The sequence below is a fragment of the Spermophilus citellus genome (assembly GCF_964194105.1).
Source record: "Spermophilus citellus genome assembly, chromosome: 11".
NCBI lineage: Eukaryota > Metazoa > Chordata > Mammalia > Rodentia > Sciuridae > Spermophilus > Spermophilus citellus.
Window position 1 is genome coordinate 43,466,201 of NC_138192.1, and position 20,598 is coordinate 43,486,798.

Sequence of the window (20,598 nt, forward strand, 5' to 3'; positions counted from 1 at the left end):
TCATTTGGAAACACTAGCATGAATAGTATGAAGTATACTCTAACCTCAGAATAATTCAATTTCCTGGGCCAGAACTGTACTTAAAATATGTATAGCTATAGCCTTAATGTCTTAAATTCTGACCTGACTTTTAAAAAAAAGAAAATAAAGCTGATAAAATGAAAAGGCTTACTCACCATATTGGCCATACCTTATTGTTTCAGGCATATTCTGCTTAGATAGTTGGCACAGCAGGTGGTCTTGCTTGTGCCCTCAGTGATCAATGTTCATCTTTAAGAAGATAATAACTAAAAATAGATCCACATAAAACATGTTTGCAAAGAGTAGGAGGCAAACCAAGGAAACCGCCTTTGACACTTTCTGAGTTTTAATCACCACTGTGTGAGATTATTACCACATGTTGATCAGTGTGAAGTTATAGAATTGCACATACCCTTAAAGCAATGGAAGCAAAGAATTATGAAGTCCCTGTGAGTCATTGCAAAGAGATTGTACTTCTATGTAAAAGCAAGATAGGGAACATGAGAAGAGGAACATGATTGGGAAGAGTTAGGGTTTGATAATGAGTTCAGTGTTTTTTCTTCAAGGTAGTATGACCTCATCCCCATCCACAGTGTCCTTCAGGCTCTCTTTAACATTTTAAATAATTTTGTTGATTATTTAAAATTACTTAAACTATTGATTACCATATATCAAATGTTAATCATGGCATGCTCAATTTGTTGGATCAACAAATAGACAAAAATTCATAGGCTCTACCCTTCCCTGCGTTCCACAGAGGTTTTCACCTCAGGAAGTAAATATTATTCTTGGAAGACTTTAAGATGTTGGGTATTTTTCTGTATGGTATTTATTGAGGTGGAACTCATCCTACCTCATTCAGATATTGAAGATGATGTTATTCTCATTTTGTTGGAGATCAATAGTAGTAGCAGCAATACCTAATCTCTTTTTTCCCAGACCCTCTGATCTAGAGAGCAATTCTTGTAGTAGATGTGATCATTATCTCCATTTTACAGACGAGAAAAGTGAAGCCTAGAGAGATTCATTATCAGGCATCAGATAATGCCACAAGTAATACATATTCAGGTTGATATCAGCCTTTCGAAGGCCTGTTTATTTATTATCCATCATGGCACTGGGCCTCTGTATTAGAATCAGGACGTTATCCCATATGAAGTACACACTGTGATGTCAGCATTATGTAGTGCTCTCATTTGATCCTCCACATAATCTGATGCAGTAGGAACTTATCCCCATTTTATAGATGAAGGAGTGCAAATATTGACTATAAAGACTGAGACAGGAAATATATTCAGTTTTGTGAGCCACAGGGCTTCTGTCATAACCAGTCACCTCTGCTATTGTAGTGTGAAAATAGACATAGGCAATGCTTAAGCAAACAATGGAGGCTTTGCTCTAATAAAACTGTACTTAAAAAACAGAATCTGGATTTGACCTGCATGTCAAAGTTTGCCAATGCCTAATATAGATTTTAAAATTGGAAGTTAGAGAATTTAATCAGCTCATGTTGAAATGGGATGTGGGCCTAGGTCATCCATGTGTTCATGTTATCTTCACTCTCTTCTCTCTAATAGTCTATATTATGTACCCCCAAAGATATGCTTAAGTTATAAACCCCAGTATCAATGCATGTGATCTTATTTACGAATATAAGGTCTTTGTAGTTATAATTATGTTAAGGAACTTTCAGTGAGTTCATTCCAGGGTTAGAGTGGGCTCTAAATCCAGTGACTGGTATCCTTATAAGGGAAAGAGATTTGAGATACAGAGACACAAAGGGAAGACAAACAGGCAGACACTAGAGATATGCTGCCACAAAACAAGGAACACCAGGGAACAACAGAAACCAGAAAAGGCAGGGGAGGATTTTTCTCCTATAAACTTCAGAGGGAGCACAGCCCTGGTAACACCTTAATTTTCAGACTCCTGGAATACATCAGAATGAATTCAGAAGGCTTTATGGCAGAACTAGAGAATACATTTTTCTTATGCTACCGAGTTTCTGTTAACTTGTTATAACAGCCCTAGGAAACAAATAAGCTCTCTTTTTTTTCTGTTGAATTTTGCTTTTTCTTCAGTGAAATACTGTTGGATGCTCATAATACTTTTCCTTGTTTAAAAGACCTTCTGTCTGTATGAATTGGGATTATCCACAGTCCCCTGACTCTTCTATTAGTGTAGTTAGAAGATTGCTGACTATTTAAATTTTCCTAGAGAATAAAATTAAATAAGTAAATAAATGTATATTTCTTAACTTTCTTGTAAAACCATTAAATAAAAGTGTAGGATATCTGCTTGCTAATTGAAGGCAGGAAAAGACTAAATATAAATTTCTAGATTAGATAATGCACAATCTATTAGGAAACGAATTTATTGATAAGTAAAACAAATTCACCAGTATGAGTGCACTATATAAATCAAGCCTGGGAGTCATATTTAATTTTGCACCTTGGCTAGGGTTCAAAGGTTTTTACAGTAACTTACAAGAAGTTAATGCACTGTGAATTCATTCCAGTACATTGATTTCTGCATTATCTCAGTGAAAGATGCAGTTCTTTGGCAAAAGCAAACTTTTGGAGGTAAATTTTCTTTGGCATATAATCCATAATTGAAAATTTGTAATCATGTGTTTCCTTGTTCTTGAATACAAATTGTTGTTGGAATGACCAAGCAGTTCAGCCAAAAAAGAAAAAAAAGAGTCTCATCTCTGAAGTTGTGTCCACACCCTATCACACTGTGAACTTTGCTCTGTGCTACAAGACTGATTTGGGGAAGTTTGGCTCTGAATGAAAAAGGCTTGCACTCACCTCATTCTAGATGTTCATGTGGTTCCAGGTATCCTTCATGTCTCTTGTTGCCATGTGTGTAAATGCCAGTGTGGTAGTATACAGGAGACTATTGGCAGCAGAAGTCTTGTCACCTCAGGAAGCTGAAGCTTCAGGAACTTGTACTTGCATGAACCTGTTTCAAATCATTGCACCTACATTTGCATTCCTTATTTTATCTTTGTTTAAAAATATCCTCCATTATATAACCTTCTGAGCCCAAACACCCAGCTCCAACAGCAGCTAGTAGTGTAGACAGTCTGGCTTTTCCTGAAGCTAAGATTCTTTCAAGTAACAAACATGGTGAGTGAGAGAGGGAGGTCTCTTAATCTTCCATTTTTTTCCTAGCCTCACCTATATCTGTTTTCATATTGGCTATCTGAGTAAGCTTTTACTTTGTTTTAATGGGGATAGAAATCCTAGGTTAGGTATGTTAAAGGACTGTGAAGGCACATATCATTTGAAGAAGCCTGTTATTCAGTTCCAGTGGTTGGTAACTATGCTGGAAAGGGAACTCCCAGATTATCCACATTTTCAAGAGAAGTTGTAAATATTTATTTTCATGTAAAAATCACTCGATTTTGAACTCTAGAACTCTAATGCAAAAATTAACAACCAAATAAATAAGCAGATAGACAATAAATAAATTTATGGTCCTGGCACAATATAATGGCTGAATTCAGGTCACAGCTTCCTCAGGGACAAAAAAGATGAACCTAAAAAAACAAACACTCTTCTTCTAAGCTTTTGTATTTCGGAATCCCATGGAATGCAATGGGGTATCTACCTACTCATAAACTGGGTATGACTGTCAGAATGTGTTATGTTAGACTTAGCACTTGCCAAATGAAGCTGTTGAGGGGAGATTTCACTGGTCATTTTGAAGACAATCCTTTCTCCATTTAGATAACATATTAGCCATGTGTACATGTCACAGCTAGTTAATTATAGAGTATTCCTTCATCTTTCATGATATTGTTTCCGAATAACATCTGTATCTCTTTTTTTATTTCATATAGTAGAGGGTATTTTAAAGTCTAGGTTTTTGTTAGTTCACTTCTGAGTTCTCCAGTCATCTCTTAACCAAGTGCCCTGAGCTCATACTACCTTTTCTACCATCCAGTGGCATGCCAAAATTAATTCCAGTATCCTTAATCAGTCTTCTAAGCCTATCATGTTGACCTCCAGTCTGGTGCCCCACTAACCCAGCCAAATTTTATACTTGTCTTCAAATTTAAGTTCTTGTATAGAAGTCCTCTCTGTTGAGGGGTTAACTTCCATCTTCATTTAATGTGGTTCCTCCCTTGCTTAGATTGCCATAAAAATTCTGCCATGCTATTAAACTTATTTATTTTAAGTGATATATTTAGAGTTTTGCTTTAGGGATATAAATATGGCAGCCGATCAGACATGGAATGGATTATGAGAACGAAATTTGAGATCTGGAGTCCAGTTAAGGGACCATTATAATGGTCTAACTGAGAATAATGAGTGTCTGGCCTTGGCTGCTGGCAGCAGATTTGGAAAGACAGAAATGGACTCAAACAACAGCTGATTTACTGACCCAATACAAAAATCTCTCATTTTTGTCAATGTTATCCTAGCCTTTCATTTACATGGAAATGATCTGGAATGAGAAATGACATCCAAATTTGAAAGATATTACCCTATAATTTCTCTGCTAGGGCATCTTAACAGAATTATATTCTCTATCAATCACTAACCCCCCAAACATGATAAAGAACATTTCTACTTTGCTATATAGCTTTTAGTAGTAGTAAATTATTAGTATGTAATTTATATCATATGTTAATTTTCCATAATGTTCTACTTAATATACCTTTTGACCTTATATATTATAGGAAATTACAAAGAAGACATATGGTTACATTTTTATTTTAATGCAAAGAAACACAACTATTATGGTATAATATTTTATCCCAGATCACATAAGATCAGACCTTCATTTATCACGTTTATTACTAGTTTTTTTAAATAACAAATTATAAATGTTCCTTAGTTATATATAATACACACACACACAACACACACACACACAATATAGGCTTAATTTTTGCAAAGTCATATTCTCATTTGATAGTGCTGTTGTTCAGACTTTTTAAACTGCTTACATAACAATGTTATTTTCTCAGAACACCATACAGATTCTCAAAATACTCTAAATATCGGTTTCACAATGCTCTGTATTCTTTTTGAATGTATACTTTTCTATGCCAATATTGGTAAGTGATATTATAGTTTCAAATGAAACAGACACATTCAAATCTCAGTGACTGAAAGTCACAGAGTTCACTCACCATCTGTGTCTATCTCAGGTTGGCTGGAAACTCTGTGTCACTTTCACTCCAGGACCCTGATGTATAAAACAGCACTGTATGGGACATTGCTGGCCCTTGTGGCATAGGGAAAGAAAAACTATGCCTAATAATGGTCCAGACAGATCTTAAACTTTCCACTTAGAGGTGCACACTTCATCTCTGCTTACAGTGTATTTGCTAAAGCAAGTTATGTGATCACACCTAACTTCAAGGAGGAGGAAAATGCATTTGTACTGGGTATCTGAGAACTGAGCTTGAAATATTAAAGAATAGCTTGATGAATGTAAGAAGCACTCCTAGATAACTTTAGAAGTTTTAAAGGAAATACGAAGTACACAGTCTGTAATGCAGTTAAAGATGCAATTCTCTCAAGGCAAGAAGATGTAATGACAAGATTTCATATAGGTCCTTGAAGCCACAGTCCTAGAAATTTCTCAGTAGTATCAACTTGCCAACAATCTGTGTGCTTTTATAGTGCTGAAAATGACAAGTTACTGATTTGATTAACCATTAAGTCAATTTAATTTTAACAACACTTATTTATAGTAAGAATAGAAACTGTGTATGTGTGGACCTAACTGAACAGTTCTGATTGTTATGTGTCAGTTATACCCCAATATCCTCAATATCTTTTCAGAACAAAAAGAAGAAAGAAAGAAAAAACATCTCTCTTCTATGCCTGGAGGAAACTGGCACAAGGGAATTAATGTTGAAAGTCTGTCTATATGAGCAACTGCAGCTCCCGATTAAATTGTCTGGATGATTCAATTTAAAAGATCGGTTCTTTATATTGTTATATTAATTTGGCACTGAGACATTTAGTTATGGCAAGTGAACTAGTTTGAGCAATTAGTCAAAAACCTGGATCTACTATAATAAGTACTTTTTACAAGAATTTTTTAGAGAATTGAAGCTGAAATCCATTCATGTTGCCTCAAATCATCATACAATTTTGTACATATTATTTGTGTCATAATTTGATATACACATATAATCAAATGTATGTGTCATATAACTGATTATAATTTTTCTCTTATTTATAAAACTGATCTTTTCCAAAATATAAATTTCTTCAAAGGCAGGTTGATTCTGTACCTTGACACTCTAACACTAAAGAGAGCATTCTGAGATCATAAAATTTTTTTTCTTGGTATATGAATATCTACGTGGAGTCTGGATTCAACTTCCCTTTCTACTTCTTTAAAGTGTATAAAAGGAAGCTTTTGGCCTTTGTGACTTTGAATAACTTAACGGCATATAAATCTACATTTAAAATAAAGAAAAGTACAAGTAAATTTAACCACACACAAACACATGCGTATGTGTGTGCCTGTGCACACACACACTTTTTTGGGCAGTACTAGGAATTGAGCCTGTGGCTCAAAGTATTATACGGTGAGCTACAACCACAGCCTTTTATTTTGCTTTTGAGGTAAGATCTCACTAAGTTGTTCAAGCTGGCTTCAAATTTTCAATCATCTTCCCTCAGCCTCCTTAGAAGGTGGGATTATAGGTGTGCATCACTGAGCCTGATTTGAGTTATATTTTTAATTAAGGATACTGGTTAACACCTACATGATTTCTTCAGCAGAGGTGGTGACAATTAATAAGTAATTGTGCTGTAAAAGTAACACAATTTGAGTTTTAAGGAGTCTAGTAAACCTTTTTTGTCAATAAATTATTTGAACTTTGTGTAACTTCTATATTTTAAGTATCTTATAGGATTCTGGATCCAAATGAGAGATGTTGGTAACTTTAATACATCACCATCTTTTCAATTTTATAACATGCAGTAAAAATATTTTTCTACTTAGTAGGGAGTATTTTCAAAGACTTGCACCTAATAATTCAAAAATTGATAGATAAGATATAATAATAATTTAGGCACTTTCTCGATCTTCCCTCCCAAGCCTCACAGAGACCTTAATAGGGTTGGAACCCTCTCTGAGAGTATAGAACTGCTGTTCATAAGCAGTATTTCACAGTCAAAGATAAATTCTCCAAAGCCACCCAGTTGTATTTGTTCTATACTTCCACCTGCTAATGGATTGATATTTTAAATAAATATTTAGCACCATCAGTTTCTCCCTTGAAAAGTATGACAACATCTGGGTGCAGTGGTGCACCTGTAATACCAGTGCTTCAGGAGTCTGAGGCAGGAGGACTACAAGTTCAAAGCCAGCCTCAGCAGCTTAGCAAGGCCTTAAGCAACTCAGTGAGACCCTGTCTCTAAATTAAAAAGTACAAAAAAAAAAAAAAAAAGGCTGGGGATGTGGCTTAGTAGTTAAGCACTGCTAGGTTGTTCAATCCCTGGTACCAAAAAGAAAACTATGGCCAAGTATTGATATAACTTCTCAAATTGTCTTTCTTGGACCAATATTAAAACATTTCTCCCCATTTTTTCCCCATCTCTCTGAAACAAATATACTTCAAAAGCTAACAGGAGCTTTGTAGTAGGGTACACTTTTACTAAATGAATAGAATAACAAATTCTAATAGCACTGAAATGTACAAACTAAAACAGCAAATCTTTAGTGAGAAATAAAACATGATATCATTTTAACATAATTCTCCCAGATCTTAGTTTGTTAAACATTTAAGTGTTCTCTCAAAAGTTTTTGAGATTTTATTATGTAATGTATGTTTTCTTTTTATCCTATTTTTAATTTTTTAAAATTTATATATGACAGCAGAATACATTACAATTCTTATTACATATATAAAGCACCATTTTTCATATCTCCAGTTGTACACATAGTATATTCACACCAATTTGTGTCTTCATACCTGTACTTTAGATAATAATGATCATCACATTCAATCATCATTAATTACCCCATGCCCCCTTCCTTCCCCTCCAACCCCTCTGCCCTATCTAGAGTTCATCTATTCCTCCCATGCTCCTGCTTCCTATCCCACTATGAATCAATCGTCTTATATAAAAAAAAAAAAAATTGGCATTTGGCTTTTTTGGGATTGGCTACCTTCACTTTCACTTAGCATTATTTCTCTAACTCCATCCATTTACCTGCAAATTCCATGATCTTATTCTCTTTTATTGCTGAGTAATATTCCATTGTGTATATATGCCACATATTTTTTTTATTCATTCATCTATTGAAGGGCATCTAGGTTGGTTCCACAATTTAGCTATTGTGAATTATGCTGCTATAAAAATTGATGTGGCTGTGTCCCTGAAATATGCTGTTTTTAAGTCCTTTGGGTATAGACCAGGGAAAGGGACAGCTGGGTCAAATGGTGGTTTCATTCCCAATTTTCCAAGAAATCTCCATACTGCTTTCCATATTGGCTGCACCAATTTGCAGTACCACCAGCAGTGTATCTCTCAGTATGCCCAAAACTCAACTCAAAATGGATCAAGGACTTAGGAATACAACCAGAGACCCTGTGTCTAATAGAAGAAAAAGTAGGCCCTAATCTCCAGCATGTGGGATTAGGCCCCAATTTCCTTAATAAGACTCCTGTGACACAAGAATTAAAATCAAGAATCAATAAGTGGGATGGATTCAAACTAAAAAGTTTCTTCTCAGCAAAAGAAACAATCTATGAGGTGAATAGAGAGCCTATATCTTGGGAACAAATCTTTACTCCTCACACATCAGATAGAACACTAATCTCTAGGGTATATAAAGAACTCAAAAAGCTAAACACCAAAAAAAAAAAAAATAATAATCCAATCAATAAATGGGCCAAGGACCTGAAGAGACACTTCTCAGAAGATGTTGTACAATCAATCAACAAATACATGAAAAAATGTTCATCATTACTAGCAATTAGAGAAATGCAAATCAAAACCACTCTAAGATACCATCTCACTTTAGTCAGAATGGCAGCTATTATGCATACAAACAACAATAAGTATAGGTGAGGATGTGGGTAAAAATGTGTGTTTTCTCTAATGCTGTGTTTCAATTATTGAGCACAAGGTTAGTACATGTAACCGGGACTGTCCAATAAGACGTATGCTGTCACTTTGCATGGTAGAAAAATATAGGGGAATTGACATAGATTATTTTATCAGGTTTACTATCATCAGTATTTTCTTTCATATGCTTTAGAATATTAAATTTGGATATTATGCTTTAGAATATGAAATTTGAATGTTATTCATGTATGTATTTGAATGTTAGAAGGGTGGGAGAAGAAATGCATATAAACAAAGTTAGTCAACTTTGCATTACTATGATCAAAATACCCGACCAAAAAAAAAAAAAAAACTTACAAAAGGGAAAGTTTACTTGAGGCTCACTGTTTCAGAGTCCATGATTGCTAACTTCATATCTTTCATAGGGAGGTGGGTACTGGGGTTTGAACTCAAGGGCACCCAACCACTGAGCCACATCCCCAGCCCTATTTTGTGTTTTATTTGGACCTACCACAAGGCAGAATATCATGGATGAAGGCAGAGGAGATAAAACCTATTCAACTCATGGCAGCCAGGAACCAGGGGAGGGAGGTGGAGAGAAAGAGGGAGGAAGAGAGGGGGGAGGTGGGGGCTATGGGAAGGAGGGATGGAGTGGGAAGGAGGGACCACAGACTACAGGGAAAATGAACTATTCCAGGGCATGCCCACCTCCTCCAGCCACACCTCACCTGACCACAATTACTTCCCACTTAGTTCAAATTAGGATGGATTGATCAGGTTACACTTTTCACAATCTGATAAATTTACTCCGGAACATTCTTCTATTAAAACAGAAGCATTTGGGGAACACCTCATATTCAAATCATGACACTAACCTAGAAATTAGTTGTATTAAAGAGATTACCTTGTTCAGGAAACAGTTTGGATGTTCATTGTGCTGACCTTAAAGAGGTCAGTGTTAGAGGATTAGTAATATTGTTTGAAAATGAGTTCCATTCCAGGTTCCTGGGATTAAACTCCTTTTGGTATGTCATTAAATTAATGTTTCTGGTTTTAACATAGATAGAGATACTATAATGGATCTTTTTCACTCCATCTTTATCCATAGTCAGATTTTTTTGTGATTCTATTATGTAATATATGTGTTTTGCAAATTGGGTGCATGCTTTACTGATTATTCTATTATGACTACTTCATACTCATATGCAGACACCTAAAGTAAAACACTAAAGCATCCTTAAACAACGTAACATGATGGTTCAAGCCATGTGTTCTGTATAATCTGTAGTATTAAATACTTATTGGTAAAAACACTGCTGTTCTCATAGCAATTGAGATTAGATTTATGAGAATGTTTCCAGTGAAGTATTATCTAGATGGAAACAGCTATTCTGCGGTATATTTTGTGGAAATGAGTTTTACAATGCATCAGTAAGGTTTCTATAGTTAGAAATTGGAATTCTCATCAAGGAGGTTAACCTTGTAATTGTTATATTTCATCATTGTGTTGCCAAAAACTGTATTAAGTGTGAGGGTAAAACTAATCCTTTCAATGATGAGGTAGGTATATGAATATGTAATTATTAATAGCTATAACTATGAAATTTCCTTTGAGGTATATTATAGCATGGGGATTTTTCTGAAAAAAATAAATAGCACTGTCGCTTAGTCCTTTTGAATTTAAAAATTATTTTATACTCATTGAGAGAGAAAGTATTGCTAGAGGCTTGCAAATTAAAATCCTTCAATATGTAAGTATAGATGAAGATGATTTAAAATTTTATTTCATTAAAAGAAGGACTCAAGGGCTAGGGATATAGCTCAGTTGGTAGAGTACTTGCCTTGCGTGCATAAGGTCCTGGGTTCAATCCTCAGCACAATGGGGGGGGGGGAGATAAAAAAGGACTCATTCTAAAGATACTTTATTTGTTTAGACACTCAAAATATTTAAAATTTATTTAAATGAAAGCTTCTGGAATTTCATATTTGCTTATTCTAAGCACACCTGCCATGAAGGTGAATCCCACCTAATTTCCAACCATATTCATTTCATTTGGTAGCTAATGAAATCGTTAAATGACCCAGTTTCTCTGTAAAATTATACAATGCTGTGTCCTCTCTTTAGTTCTTTATGTATCTTTTACTATGTACTTAATACTGAATTGGTGACCAGGGTCCCTTACAGATTACTATAGAATTAAAATTATTAAACAGTAATTAATTTATTACTTTTGAGCAATTATTCTTTTGCAATCTCGAGAATCTTTTCCTGATGACTCTTATTTTGGGCATATTTTGTCTTCAGAGAACAACCAAGGAGAGAAAGTCCTAATAAAGTCCAAAGTTCTAAAGAGATAACAGGTGAACAATGAAGACTATGCCTTATGTAGGAAAATGGATGCCTTTTCTATTTTAATATGAGGGAAGAAAAGAAAGACTAGGAATACATATAGATATATTTATAAGAAATTGCAATTGAAGGAGTTCACATTAATTTTTTTCTGTCCCCCCCCCATTGTGGAAGAGGTTAATTTCTTTCTGTTCCCCACCCCCATTGTGGAAGAGGTGATGGTAGAAGAAGAAATTTGAAGACAGAGGTAGAAGGTTTAGGGGAGCTGTTAGGCAAAACAAGAGTGAGAAGAAAACTCAAAATAATGACCAGGGAATTACAGAAATTCGTTGAAAAAAGAGTACAAGAAATGTGGTATTAGCATTTTCTTCATCTCTCTTTGTCCTGCTTTAAGTGCAGAGAAAGAAGAATGGATGGACTGATATCCAAGATTTTGCCAGTTAAGCATGGCCAAAGGATGCGGGGACAGTGTTCAACTATATTGGCAAGAGAGAAGTTGAAGTAATAGATAAGGGACATTAAATTGGTTAGGGAGAGAACTTCTTTTGCATAAGTAAAGGTATAACAATTTTTGGAGATGATGGAATAGTCTGTGTAGATAGAATTTGAGATACAGGAGAGGGAAGAGCCAGAGATTAAAAAAACAAAACAAAACTCTGAGGTTCTTTAAAAATTGACAATGCCTGTGTTCCAAATTTCTTGCTAAGTTGGTTATAGTACATCTTAGACAATGGAGGTATATTTTACAGAGTTGAAAACCTTTGCTTAGAAATATTCTTAAGCAAACTGGGTTTGGTTTGGTTTGGTTTTTGCAAAGTAGGTTGTAATTTTCTCTTTAAGACAATAGAAGCAGCAAAGATTGTAAAGAAGGGAACAGTATAAGTCTTTACATTTTTAAAATATGTTTTTCCTCAGAGTTATTGACAGATAACAAAAGAGGACAGTTAGACAAATAGGAAATTCATAGAACATTCCATCCTTCTGGGCTAGGAATGATCAGATCTTAAAGGAAGGACTGACAAAGAAATTATAGAGTATGTATTTGTGAGCTTTAGTATTTATTTTACTACATGTACTAATAGATGTGTAGAATTATAAAACGGGGTGTAAGGAAATAAGATAATATGAGATTTTTATTTTGATAATTTCTTAGATTTTAATGGGCCCAGACTGCAGCTCAAAATAGTCTTTATTATCTCAGTTTCCATGTGTCAGGAATCCAGGGATGGTTTTCTCTAAATCCTCAGCTTAGGGGTCTTACTCAACTATCAAGGTGACTTATTAGAGTCTGGATTAGGAAAAACTCCCCATTTAAACTCTCAGGTTTTGGCCAAATTCATCTTCATACACACATAGGACTGTTTTGTTTGTTTATTTTTGCTGACTGACAGCCAAGGGCTACCCTCAAGATCTATAGGCTGCTTGGAGTTCCCTGCCATGTCACTCCATTGGCATGTTGTAGCATGGCTGTTTGCATCTTTAAGGCCAAAAAGAGAATCTGTCTACAAAAAGGGACTGTTCCTCTTTTAAGATATTTCACCTGATTAACTCAAACACACGCAAGATATTCTCCCTTTTGATTAAGTCAAACTAATTAACGAATTTGGCACATTAATATATTTCCCTTAAAAATTATTAGTACATAATAATTATACAGAATAATATGTTTCATTGTGACATATCCATACATACCATAATATAATTTGTTCAATTTAAGTCTCCACTACTTCCCTATTCCCCTTCCTCCTCCCTCACCCTGGTCCCCTTGTTCTATTCTTCTGGTCTCCCATATATTTTTATGGGATCCATTTTTTTAATTTTTTTTTTTTTTACTTCTGGCTTCTTCATATGAGAGAAAATGTATAACCTTGATTTTCTGAGTCTGACTTACACCATTTAACAAGATATTCTCCTGCTCCATCCATTTTCCTACAAATTACATAATTTCATTCTTTATGGCTGAATAAAATTCCATTGTATATGTACATGTTTTCTTTACTCATTTATCTGTTGACAGATGCCTAGACTGGTTCCATAACTTGGCTATTGTGAATTAATGCTGCTACAAACATGGGTGTGCGTTTTTCTGTGTAGTATGCTGAATTTAGTTATATTGGGTAAATGCCAAGTGGTGGCAATAGTTCAAAAAGATGAAGAATACAAGAGAATTATAATGCTTTTGAAGGACATTAATGATATCCATTTTAGACATGTAGCAAATTGGGCATCCAATAATAGTGACTTCATAAATGGTATACAATTCAGTTAGAGAAATCAGGATTAGAGACATTTACTTGGTAGCAATTAGTAGAGGTGAGCATTGAAACAAGGAGATCATCCAGAGAAAGATTATAGCAAGAGGTAGTCCAAATAGTGGAGCAAGAACAAGTAAAACTGGAACTTCTGTAGCTATACTGTAGTCCGTATGTCTTGATTCCAGTGCAATATCCTATTATACAATTTTTTACTTTCCTTCTACTTTCTTCTTTCAGTAATATCCTGCCTTTCTTAATTTGTGGTCTGTTCTCTGTTCTTGTTCTACTTTCAAGTTACACTGCCTGGAAGTGAGAATCAACATCTATATTAGTGAAAGCCTTGGTGGTCACAGACAGAAGAAAGATTAACTCTATTATACTTCCTGTTCCAGAGGGTGACTTTCAGGATTGTAGGATGGAGAACTCAAGGCCCAATAAGAGAAGATGGCCCATGAACTGCTTCATTCTTTATCAGAAACCAAAAATAAATGTACTTTTTCCTGTCTCTTCCATCTCAGATTGTCTACGAAGTAAACAGAATAGCACACGTTTGAATGCACATGTAATCACATTGATTTATCTCTTAAAACTTTGGTATGTTTATCTAAGTACAAGACTGAAGCCACTGTAGCAATATTTTTTTTAAAAAAATTCTGAGCTCTAATAAGAAATAGAATTTGATAAGAACATTTTAATCAGACTTTCCTCCCTCGTCTTAATTCTTCTTTCAGGTTATATTCAAGAAGAATGTGTCATCCCCTGCCCGTTTGATTGCAAGTTAAGTGATTGGTCTAGCTGGGGTTCTTGCAGTTCGTCTTGTGGGATTGGAGTGAGAATTAGATCCAAATGGTTAAAGGAAAAACCTTACAATGGAGGTCGACCATGTCCCAAACTGGATCTCAAGAATCAGGTAAAGTGCATGGAACAACAACTACAAAGCTAAAAACTCTCCTCATTGCTAATTCCTGTTGAAACTGAAGTTGTCCTCTTACCACAGGTAGCTTGCTGAGCTTGGAAGAAAGATGAGAAGGGCATAAATTAAGATAATAGAACCAGTAATAGAAGCTTTGCCAGCTCAGAGGTAACATCAAGACCAACTTGATGTACTTAGCAGTAGCAGGGTTTACAGAATTAAATACAATTTTTTAAAATCTTGAAATGTCATTTGATATTTAAAAGTTCATACACACACACACACACACACACACACACACATAGACATACACACACACATACATACGCTCCCTACATATGTATGTATGATTTGGGGGTGTATGTATATATTTGTTTGTATTATAAAATGTTGGAAGAATATCTGTTACTATATGCAGTATAATTAGTGGCCTTATCTGTGAGTTCCAAAAGTGGTATTTTTTTCCCTTACCTAACTCTTTGTCCTAATTTTCTTCATTCTCAATCTTATCTATTTGATAACTCTCCAAATCTTTTTTGGCTATTTCTCCACCTTTTTTCCCCAAAGTCATGCCTATTTTCAAATGAAATCCTGATGGATGCCTTCCCATATGGATGTCTAATAAAGTTACCATCCTAAGCCATCAAAATTGCTTAGAATATTTCAGTCTGCTTTATTAATGTCACAACAGTATAAGATTAACTTAAGAATTATAGTAAGAATTTAAATTTCACCTATGGTTGTATACTAATTATTAGCTTATGAGTGATATTTCAGTTTTAATTTTTTAATGATTTGAGTAGGTGGAACACAAGACAATGTTAGTTAAAACTCCTTTATTCTGAGAGAGGTGAAATTTGTCTCATGTGGGGGTAGAAACTTTGTGAGTAGGAAACTTTTAATAGAATAGCTACTTAAGCTTCTATCACTAATTCTATTATATTAATTTCTTTCCTTTAAACCCCATTCTGATCAGATGCTCTACAGATTTCTAATGGTAGAAAAATTCCATATGTCTGTTCTTATTGATTTATTTATTTTTGGTACTGGGGATTGAACCCAGGGATGCATAACAACTGAGCCATATCCCAAGCCCTTTTAATATTTTATTTAGAGACAGGGTCTTGCTGAGTTTCTTAGGGCCTTGCTAAGTTGCTGAGGCTATCTTTGAACAGGTGAGCTTCCTGCGCCAGCCTCCTGATCCACTGAGATTACAGGCATGTGTCACCATGCCCAGCAATATGTCTGTTCTTGATTAATTTGAGTAGCATACATAGTACTACTTGGACTTAAATATCCCATGTTATTTCAAGACCAGTATTGCTAGCTATTTTTCTCAAGTTTTTGTAAAAGATGTATAATTCACTGAAATGAAAAATTATCCTAGTGAGAAATATTTAAATTCTATTACAGAGACTAGTTAGTATGCCAGTCTTGTTTTTTAAGGTTATGCGTTAAAATAATGACCATAGTTTCTTCCCTCAAAGAGGATGTAAATCTTTTGAGGACAGTAGAACAGAAGTTCTTAAGAGCAGAGGTCTTCTGTGGAGTTAAGCCTTACAGAGAAAGGAAGCATGCAGGTTTCTGGTTAGGAAGATAGATTTTGAGAATATTCTGTATGAAAATGATTTCATCATTCTTAGGGATTTTACAGGCATTTAAAAGAACTACTAAGCATTTTTATGTATAATAACTAATGACAATTCTTATCATATCTTCTTCACAACCATCAATGAAATCCTAGCCTTTATAATGATAGTGTTTAACACTTATTTTAATATTCTAATTTTATAAATGAGAAAATTATTGAAGGGATAAAAGACTTCATTGAAACACAGACATTATGACTATATTCTCAGTGTTGGAATGCAATTGAATAGAAGCATGTGTATAAAAATTGAGAATATGAAGAAGTTAATGGTACTTGTATGCCTGTAATTACTTAAAGGAAACTTGTTCCAGGCACTTAATTGACACATAACACACCTTTGAGAAGCAGTACAAGCTAGAAATGAAATCCAGTTTCAGGATTAGTTAGATAAATATAATAAGTGAAAGTAGGCCCGTCTGCAGAAGATGTTTCTATCTTTTGAGTTCAAGAAGGCAACTGTAGCCTTTCAAACACATTTGTTTTGTTGTGATGCTTAGATATGAATCCTGGGTTTTAATAATCACAAATAGAATTTAGTATGGCATTTATTCTAATATAAAAAGGTTTCAGATATCTGGCATGTATATGGCCTAATTAAAATTGAATAATTAAAGGCACCCCACTCTATATATTTTTAATATTAATTTTATTATAAATTGACAAATTGTAGTTGTATATATTTCTAGTGTACAAAATGAATACAATCAGAAACAGTTCAATCCATATAATCAACATACATATTCATCACCTCAAATGCTTATCATTTTTTATGGTGAGAACTTTCTTAGCAATTTTGAAATGTAAAATACATTTTAGTAACTGTATTTGTCATTCCATGTAATAGATTTCTTTAAAAAAAAAACACACACCTATTTCTTGCTAATTGATGGTGAATTGATGCTTCATACTCTCTGACCATCATCTCTCTATTACCTCACCTCCCATCACCTGGTAACCATCATTCTCCTCTCTCTGAGTTCAAAGGTATTGATACCACTCATGATAATATGTGGTGTTTTTCCTTCTGTGCCAGGCTTACTTCAGTTTACATAATATTCTGTAGTTCCATTCATCTTGTCATAAATGACTAAATTTGTATATTTTCTCAAGGCCATATAGTATTCCACTATATGTTTAGACTACATTTTCTTTGTTCATTTATCTGTTGTTGAACACTTAGGTTGATTACCAGGCTTGGCTGTTGTAAATAATGCTGTGTTGAGCATGGTAGTACAGTTGTCCTTCAACATACTAATTTCAGAAATTTCAGATCTTTGGGGTAAATTACCCAGATCTGGGATTGTTGGCACATAGGGTAATTCCATTTTCAGTTTCTTGAGAACATCCCATACTGTTTTCCATAATAGCTGTTGTACTTTATATTCCCATGAAAATGTACAAGGATTCCCTGTTTTCTATACATACTTTATATTAGGACAATAGGTAATAAATCCTCCTGTCTCTCACAATGAGTCTGTGAATGTCAAGGGAAAACAATATTAAGAAAAATCCTAAAATTAAAAGAATTTTTTTTTAGAACCGATTGCTTCTCTAAAGCAAGCATACTTATTCCTGTAGGCTTGTCTGTGGAAAAATATTTGTGGGGACTTTGTTGTATATCTGCCCTTCTATATAGTAAACTCTTTTTTTATGCATGTCATGTATGTTATACTGTATTATATAATTTTATTTGGACTTCTTTGTGTTTATGTGTGTGTTTTGCTGATCAAACCCAGGGCCTCATGTATGCCAAGAAAACACTCCACAACTGAGCCACATCCCCAGCCCTGAAGTAATTCCTATTTCCTTAATCCTTCTGACAATAACTTGGGTTGTCAGGGATTTTTATTATTTAGAAAATACTGCCCAGCTTCTATTATGAATGGCACTTCTTTAGAAGAGACTGTGATTGGTTTCTCTGCACTAGAAATCTGGTGAATTAGAGACGTGCTGACTGAGGCTCTTTTGTAAAGTTCAATTTTACTGTTGACTTTAGGTTTATTTCCAATTGCTTTATAAGTTTCAATTTATTTTCCTATTTTTGGAATCAGATTAATCTCTTATTGTCTATCACACATATGTAAGAGCTTTAATAGAGTTACCAAATTGTAACAGTAAGAGAGAAACATAATTTTAGTACCTGGGCATGAGAAAAATACATTATGTGTCAAATTGAGCCTAACATAGTGTTCATAAAAATACTGAATTTGTTTTGTGTGCCTATTTATGTACATACTTATTCTATGAATATTTATCCTTTGATTCTCTTTAAAAAGAGGTCTTTTTGAGGACAAGAGTGGTTTTTCTGTTTTTGTAACTCAATCCATCCCCTAGTGTACTCTCTTGTGGGTTGTCATCTTATATTCATTGGATGCCTAATTTGAAAAATAGCCTTTTCTTGGATGACTGAGTGTCTAGCTTCATAGAAATCAACAAATGCATTAAGATGCTGGTATCTTATGCTGTGATTTGTCATTTGAATTCTTAAAAGCATGAGCTCTTCCAGGAGAAGAAATAAGAACCTCCAAATTATTATTGCCCAAAGAGAGTCTTTTAAGATTTTCTTGAAAAATCAGTGTTTAGATCCCCATTGAAATCTAACACAATGATATAAATGGAAAGGTTGGTATTATGTACACAAGCTCATAAGCTGTTCCGAATCTGTGAGTGAAATCAATATTTATAATCCCTCATAAAAGCCTCTCTTTTAAGCCAAAATCTATCATCCTGATAGCTCTTTCTCTGGAAGTGCCTAAGTGACAGCCATCCTTGAGTAGCTTTCTGCTAAACATATTTGTGATGCTAAATAGTTTGAATATGCAGCTTGTCCAAAGCTCTTATCTAGGCATAAATGTCTTCTCCGTAGGTTATTGGATTAGCAGGTCAGTTGGCTGATGCCCTTGACTCTTCTTGCATAATAAAAAACATAATGTGTTTTAATTTTACAGTCTATAATGTGTTGAGTGGGTTTAAGTATACTTGTACTGTGTACTTTTTGCTTTGAAATGCTGCCATCAGAAGATTAAATATGAGGATGTTAGAGCTCAATTGGGCTTACATTTTCCTTTATTAGATCATCATACAATTGAAGCCAAGGGGATTTTAGAAAACTATGTTTTGTTTATAAGTTGTAAGGCATTGATATTTACAATTTGAATAAAAATCTTGTGTGGAGGTTTAGTTCCTGTACTTTTTAAAGATACATTCTACTTCAGTACATTCTTTTTTTTTTTAATTTTTATTCTTGGTTGTTCAAAACATTACATAGTTCTTGACATATCATATTTCACACTTTGATTCAAGTGGGTTATGAGCTCCCATTTTTACCCCGTATACAGATTGCAGAATCACATCGGTTACACATCCACTGATTTACATATTGCCATACTAGTGTCTGTTGTATTCTGCTGCCTTTCCTATCCTCTACTATCCCCCCTCCCCTCCCCTCCCATCTTCTCTCTCTACCCCATCTACTGTAATTCATTTCTCCCCCTTGTTTTTTTCCCCTTTCCCCTCACTTCCTCTTGTATGTAATTTTGTATAACCATGAGGGTCTCCTTCCATTTCCATGCAATTTCCCTTCTCTTTCCTTTTCCCTCCCACCTCTCACCCCTGTTTAATGTTAATCATCTTCTCATGCTCTTACTCCCAACTCTGTTCTTAGTTACTCTCCTTATATCAAACAAAACATTTGGCATTTGTTTTTTAGGGATTGGCTAGCTTCACTTAGCATAATCTGCTCCAATGCCATCCATTTCCCTCCAAATTCTATGATTTTGTCATTTTTTAATGCAGAGTAGTACTCCATTGTGTATAAATGCCACATTTTTTTAATCCATTCGTCTATTGAAGGGCATCTAGGTTGGTTCCACAGTTTTGCTATTGTGAATTGTGCTGCTATGAACATCGATGTAGCAGTGTCCCTGAAGTATGCTCTTTTTAGGTCTTTAGGGAATAGACCCAGAAGGGGAATAGCTGGGTCAAATGGTGGTTCCATTCCCAGCTTTCCAAGAAATCTCCATACTGCTTTCCAAATTGGCCACACCAATTTGCAGTCCCACCAGCAATGTACAAGAGTACCCTTTTCCCCACATCCTCGCCAGCACTCGTTGTTGTTTGACTTCATAATGGCTGCCAATCTTACTGGAGTGAGATGGTATCTTAGGGTGGTTTTGATTTGCATTTCTCTGACTGCTAGAGATGGTGAGCATTTTTTCATGTACTTGTTGATTGATTGTATGTCCTCCTCTGAGAAGTGTCTGTTCAGGTCCTTGGCCCATTTGTTGATTGGGTTATTTGTTATCTTATTGTCTAATTTTTTGAGTTCTTTGTATACTCTGGATATTAGGGCTCTA

The 20,598-nt window shown here is 34.7% G+C and overlaps 1 protein-coding gene across 1 annotated transcript in view; it reads left to right on the forward strand.

The window, feature by feature from the left end:
• Nucleotides 1–20,598, forward strand: part of THSD7B (thrombospondin type 1 domain containing 7B) — a gene marked incomplete at its 3' end in the record, with an annotated part of 851,308 nt that overhangs the window by 614,647 nt on the left and 216,063 nt on the right. Inside the window, exon 15 of the mRNA XM_081262010.1 lies at nucleotides 14,411–14,589. Within this exon, the coding sequence (XP_081118136.1) occupies nucleotides 14,411–14,589 (179 nt within the window). The remainder of the gene's footprint in view (nucleotides 1–14,410; nucleotides 14,590–20,598) is intronic.